Source organism: Cryptomeria japonica, chromosome 9 (assembly GCF_030272615.1).
Source record: "Cryptomeria japonica chromosome 9, Sugi_1.0, whole genome shotgun sequence".
Taxonomy (NCBI): Eukaryota; Viridiplantae; Streptophyta; class Pinopsida; order Cupressales; family Cupressaceae; genus Cryptomeria; species Cryptomeria japonica.
In genome coordinates this window covers 473,301,151-473,307,769 of record NC_081413.1, presented here as the reverse complement: position 1 = coordinate 473,307,769, position 6,619 = coordinate 473,301,151, and the positions used below count along the sequence as shown (strand labels likewise).

The 6,619-nt window shown below is 32.3% G+C and overlaps 1 protein-coding gene across 1 annotated transcript in view; it reads left to right on the top strand.

The window, feature by feature from the left end:
- The first annotated feature begins 3,250 nt into the window (after positions 1–3,250).
- LOC131075954 (uncharacterized) overlaps positions 3,251–6,619 on the top strand; it is a 77,578-nt gene continuing 74,209 nt past the window's right edge. Inside the window, exon 1 of the mRNA XM_058012944.2 lies at positions 3,251–3,595. Coding sequence (XP_057868927.2) covers positions 3,347–3,595 — 249 coding nt within the window. The 5' untranslated portion in view covers positions 3,251–3,346. The remainder of the gene's footprint in view (positions 3,596–6,619) is intronic.

The window sequence follows — 6,619 nt, the reverse complement described above, 5'->3', positions numbered from 1 at the left end:
CAAATATATGTATATATGTATGATCATCATATAACCATCTATATCATGCATGATGGATAATAAAAGTAAAAATATAGTTTACTTTCAAATAAATGTGAACCACTACAATTAGAAACATTGATATTCATGTAATATAGTGGGTTGGTGCATGCATTAATAAAATGCAAAAGTATGAGTTGAAATCATAACTTATTAACACAATCATATTGTATTTTTTGTAGATACTTAAAATTGTCTCGTGTTTACAAACGTCAATATCACTAATTATTTTTCTATATTAATTAAATAATTTTAATAAGTTAATGAATTTGACTTTATTCTTTGAATTAACATTCCCTTTCATTTCAAATTGATTATTCAATTTCTCTCTTAGTCATTTAATCAATTAATCATTTCCTTATCAAATTAATGAAATAATTTAATTATTTAATTAATCTCGATAATTTACTTTAATTAAATGATCTTTTATTGTTTAATTAAAATCAATTTCTATATTCTCATAATCAAACAATTTCTTTAAATTATTTAATTATCTAATCATGTTCTCTCATTATATAAATTTCATATCATTTAACTCTAGTTTCGAATAAATCAAATTTCCCTTTAAATTCGATATAAATTCACTTCCCACTAATTCCAATTTCATTTGATATTGTCAAAAAGCCAAATTCAATCTAAATGGCATTTCATCCTAAATTTCTTACATCACATGTGTAAATTGTTAACTAACATTGGCGTTCAGTTCTAACAAGTAACTCATCAATCACTTTTTCTAACTAGTCAACCACTTCCTCCTTTTTTGAAATCAACTTTTTTCTAACTACTCAGTCAAGTCAATTTCACTCTCAATCAAGTCACTTGACTAGTCAATTAAGTGAGTTATTCTCTTGATCATATCTAGTCAGAATGAGCAATTATCTCTCATCAACCCTTCTCATTAAATCTCAACAATTGATCAATTCAGTCTTCAAATCAATCTCATCCATCAAATCAAACCTCTCAAAATCTATAAATTGAACATGAACCCTCCCTTTTTATTGAATAGGCATTTCCATTAAAAATTAATTAATTGTACACTATCCATAAAAAAGGTAGGGCAATCCTCCCTTTTCAATAACCATTGTCTTCATAATTTTTGTGCTAACATCTTGCAGATATTTCAAAAGTGCAACTTTGAGAGCCACTTTCCTCACAAGAAAGAGAGCAATAGAGGCCAAGTGCATTGGAGATCAACCATGAGTTTGCATTTTTATTTTATGTTGATTGATCTGTCATTTGTATTCCTCTATTGTCTTATGTTTGGATGTTGTTAGTAGATTCAAGGTTTCAGTGGTTGCCTTTGATGTCTATTAGCACGATGAATTTCCCTACATATACATTTTTAACAACTTGTTATTTTCTTGAAGTGATAAGATAGATATGCTTGAGTTCTTGCCATTTTCTTTGCGTGAAGATAAGTATGTATTTGTTTTATTTAAGTAATGAGAGGTGGATGCTTGTGTATTTGTTGACCTCGTATTGTTTTTCTTTTTTAAGTGATGAGATGGGTCTGCTTGTGTATTTGATGTGTGTGTGTGTGTGTGTGTTTCATTAAGTGATGGGATGGGTATGCTTGTGTATTTGATGGTTGTGTGTTGTTTTCTTTAAGTGATGAAATGAGTTATTCTCTCGATCATATCTAGTGAGCAATTATCTCTCATCAACCTGTCTCGTTAAGTCTCAACCATTGATCAATCTTGTCTTCAAGTCAAGCTCATCCATCGAATCAAACCTCTCAAAATCTATTAATTGAACATCAATCCCCCCTTTTCAATAACCATTGCCTTCATAATTCTTGTGCTAACATCCTGCAGATATTTCAAAAGTGCAACTTTGAGAGCCACTTTCCCCAGAAGAGGAAGGAGAGCAATGAAGGCTAAATGCATTGGAGATCATCCATGAGTTTGCATATTTTGTTTTATGTTGATTGATCTTTCATTTGTATTCCTCTATTGTCTCATGTTTGGATGTTGTTAGTAGATTCAAGATCTCCGTAGTTGCCTTTAATGTCTATTAGCATGATGCATTTCCCTACGTATACATTTTTTTACAACTTGTTATTTTCTTGAAGTGAGAAGATAAGTATTTATTTGTTTCATTTAAGTAATGAGAGGTGGATGCTTGTGTATTTGATGACCCCGTATTATTTTTCTTTTTTAAGTGATGAGATGGGTATGCTTGTGTATTTGATGGTCGTGTGTTGTTTTCTTTAAGTGATGAGATGGGCATGCTTGTTTATTGATTTCTTTATGTGAGGAGATGGGCATGCTTGTGTATTTGATGGTTGTGTATTATTTTCTTTAAGTGAAGAGACGGGCATGCTTGTGTATTTAACGACTGTGTATTGTTTTCTTTAAGTGATGAGATGGGCATGCTTGTGTAATTGATGACCGTGTATTGTTTTCTTTGAGTGATGAGATGGACATGCTTGTGTATTTGATGATGGCGTATTGTTTTCTTTGAGTGATGTGATGGGCATGCTTGTGTATTTGATGATAGTGTATTACTTTCTTTAAGTGATGAGATGGATATACTCGTGTATTTGATGACCATGTATTGCTTTTTAAATGATGAAATAGACATACTTGTATATTTGATGATCATAAATGCATACAATTTAAAAGAAAAAAATATTTACATATTTAATGACCATAGTTATCTTCAAAGCAAAACAACCTTAAGTAACCACAATTATCATTGAATTTGAGGGAATTAGCTATCCATGGACAAGATGGCTTTTCATTTTATTTATTAAATAAGTTGAAAAACACAGAGTTGTCTTATTATTTTTTAATTATTTATTTAAAAAGGTCACATCACAACCATTCTATGATGGAAGCCCTAATCTCCACACAAAACAACATTCTGTACAATTTTTAAAATCCACAAAACACAATGAATTTTTGCAAAATTTTCAAGATTGAAAATCTTTATGCCCTGCATCCCCATTGATGTTAAACCACAAAGAATCCTAAAAAAAACGTTATGTTTTGCACATCTGAAATTTTTTTTAAATACCATTTTATGTAAAAATTAGCATGTACCTTCTATGGCTCGATAGCCGTTTCCAAATTTGCAATCTAAAAAACTCCTCAGTTATTTCTTTTTTCCCTCTTTTTCCCTGCCTAATTAAATAGCAGCTCAACTACCAGATTGAATAAATGTCCCCACACCAAATCTCGCCATAACCAATCAAGTAAATATATTTCCTTCTCCCAAAGTACAGATCACAATCAGCATGATAAATAACTGTTAGAGCCTGTACATTTTGTTCAAAAAAAGCTCTGTATGGAGACACTCTGTATAAATGCACATATCCGATACGGTCATGGAATTGGTAAGGGTAGGTACTCGTCTTAATGACAATAAAAAAGGCTGGCCTCTGTTCTTACAGTACCCCGGAAAAGAAAAGGACTGCAAATTTCTTTTTAGCAGGCAGAATACTGAAATTCTTGAGATGGATTCAATTGGATCTGAGAAGGAGGAGAGTTCAATGGAGGAAAGGCTGGTGAATCTTATGAGAACAGCTGTTGAAGCGCATGACTCTTCTGCAAAGGTAGGCCACACGAATTCTTATTTATCTGTTCTTTACTTTTCATGGCAGAATATGTTTATCTATTTTGTGCATTCAGTATTTTTCTGCTAGATAACGGAATTTGTCTTTTCAATTTCACTAGCCAGACGAATTCTTGTCTATCTGTTCTCTACTTTTCATGGCAGAATGTGCATACCTATTTTGTGCATTCAGTATTTTTCTGCTAGATAACGGAATTTGTCTTTTCAATTTCACTAGCCAGACGAATTCTTGTCAATCTGCTCTCTACTTTTCATGGCAGAGTGTGTATACCTATTTTGTGCATTCAGTATTTTCCTGCTAGATAACATAATTCATCTTTTCAATTTCAGTGTCAAATGAGTTTTCTGGATGAATTTGAATGTTTGTGTTTCTGTAGATTCAGTATTGTTGTTAACTATTTTTAACTGCAGAATTTGAATTCGGGTGATTGATTTGTGCATTGAGAATTTGTGACGTTTTATTTTTGACAGAAGATCAGATTTAATCGAGCAGTATTGCAATCTGATTTAGATGAATTTGGGTATTTTGTGTATGCACATTTTTGCCACTTACGGTTACTGATTTTGTTTGTCATACCTAGTATTTTACTCATTCAGTATTGTTGTATTGTTTAAACAATAAACGGACTGCTTTTCCACCAGTCATGATCTGCAGTAGCTCATCTTTTTTCCTTTTTCTTTTTTCATTTCTTTTTAAATCAGGATAATTCCATAGTTAATTGTATTTTTAATCGTAAAATATAATTATTCTTTTAATAATATATAATTTAATGGATAAGAGAAATTTTTTATATACAGTTTTATATATATATATATATATATATATATATATATAAAAGATAGAGAGAAATGTTGAAAATATTGATATTAATAAAATATAACATAAAAGTCTAGTCTGAGAAAGTTGCCAACCTAAGAGCATAGGTTTCAACCATACTAGTTTGAAACCCCATAAACATAGAAGTCAAAATTATGAAGTATCCTATAAACAATCCAAAGAGGCTATAGAAGACTTATTTCAAAATCCCTGTTTTCATAACAGTGCAAATAGATATATGGGTTCAAATAGAACCATGATCCGAACCTGGAGATGTCGTTGAACCCGAGCCAGAGGGGTCAATAAGTCTTACAATTTCAAGAACCCTTTGTTTGATCAGCTTTGGAGAAGGAGGGAAGCAAACCGATTCCTCAATGGGTTCTGGTCCCTGATCTTCCATAAGCTCTTCAAGCTTGGAAACCCAACCTTGATTATGTCTTCTAGAGCAAACAAGGTGACACCATCCCTCTCTAAGTACTTTTTAATCCAATTCTTCTTTGTTATTTTGAAAAATCTAAAAAAATTCTAGAGGAAGTTGACATTTTCTTTGATTCCAAATTTTCCAACGTAGAATGGCTTTTCATCCTCAATATATAAAATGGGAAATCTTGTAGGAGGCTTCCCATTCCGAATGGTCACATTATAGTCCTTTGGTAGAGGAATAGTGAGATTGTCATCTATATTCCTCAAAATCACACTCTCCTCTCCCAAAAAGTCCGCCTTGAAAACCTTTCTGCATTAATCTTTTTGTCTTTTTTTTTGATAGCCTAGTATGAAGGAGAGTAGCCACAAAAATTGTCGGAATTTCCATGTTCACCTTGTATTTGTGGTTTGTCCTCAAGAATTCACTTAACTGCCCTGACAATGATGAAATGGGGCACCATTAGAACTTCTTGCATTCGTTTCTCTTTGATTTCCCCCAGAAACGCCATCTGTCTTTTGAGTGCAACTAAGCAAATTGGGGAATCCATTCCGTCTTTAGCTCTGCTCAAACCCTACTAGACAGACTTGCAAAAACTCTTTAACTTTCTAGGTTGTTCTACAAACCATAAGATACCGAGAATTGGAAGTAAAGAGACTAAACTTACATTGAAAGCCTAAATGACATTAATTCAGATAAGCATCCATATTTCCTTACTCATGTCAAAAAGATTTGTCAAATCTCCTTTTTCACCGCTAGGTGATTGCTAAGTTTAGAGATTTGAAAAACGAAGGCTTATGAGCTTTAAACATCACTAAACATAAAAAATAGAATGATTCCTAATTATTCTCCTCTGCTGTCAAAAAAAAAAAAAGTTTTGTCATGATCGAAAAAAGATCTCGATGGAGACATTATCATTGATAACTGAAGCTCAATTAATGTTCTTCCATATTGGCGGTGTCAATTTGGCACTACCAAAATTGTAGCTTTAACTTTAAAAAGAGGTAGCAATTTTACACAAGAGAGGCCCGAGGACAACGACCCTAACCACTATTAATCCAGACTGTAGAGAATATAAATGCGAGGTGACCGGTACCCTATTTTTTGCAGAGCTAAATCTAAGGATCCAAATAATATCTCCAAACAAGCAATGTTTTTAATAGACTTTTAATTCTCCAAGCAATCTTTGTTATCGTTTTAACGACACTTTTTGAAAATACCCTAGACCTCTAGGTGAAAAGACAAGTCCTCTTAGTTTGACAAAGCATAATGATCTATTTAATGAATAAAACTATCTATTGCTCCCAAACACACTTCCTCTATTTAAAAAAATGAATTTAAAATTAGATTTCCATTTTCATATTTGTGACTAAACCAAGAAGATATATCCTCTAGCCAATTCCTCGCTATAATTTTTTGCTGAGGATGATGCAAATTTTTGAATATGATGAAAGTTCTCCCTTCAAAAAACTTTCTTAATATTACTAACTGCAGTCACCTTTGCTATACCAATTGGGCAATTTTGATATATTTGTCATTTAAACCATCTGCTCCCCTGTTTGCTAATTGATTTGCCAAGCAATTGGCTTCTCTATAAATATGGTTTCTTGAAAAAGCATAAAAAAACTTTTAACAACTTAGATTCTCTACTTAAAAGAGAATTCAATCTCCAATTAGGAGTGCAACCCGACCTCAGAGCTTCTACAACTCCATCCCAGGAATGTATTATGCAGTCTGCTCCTGAAACACCAGAATTGCCTCGAGAA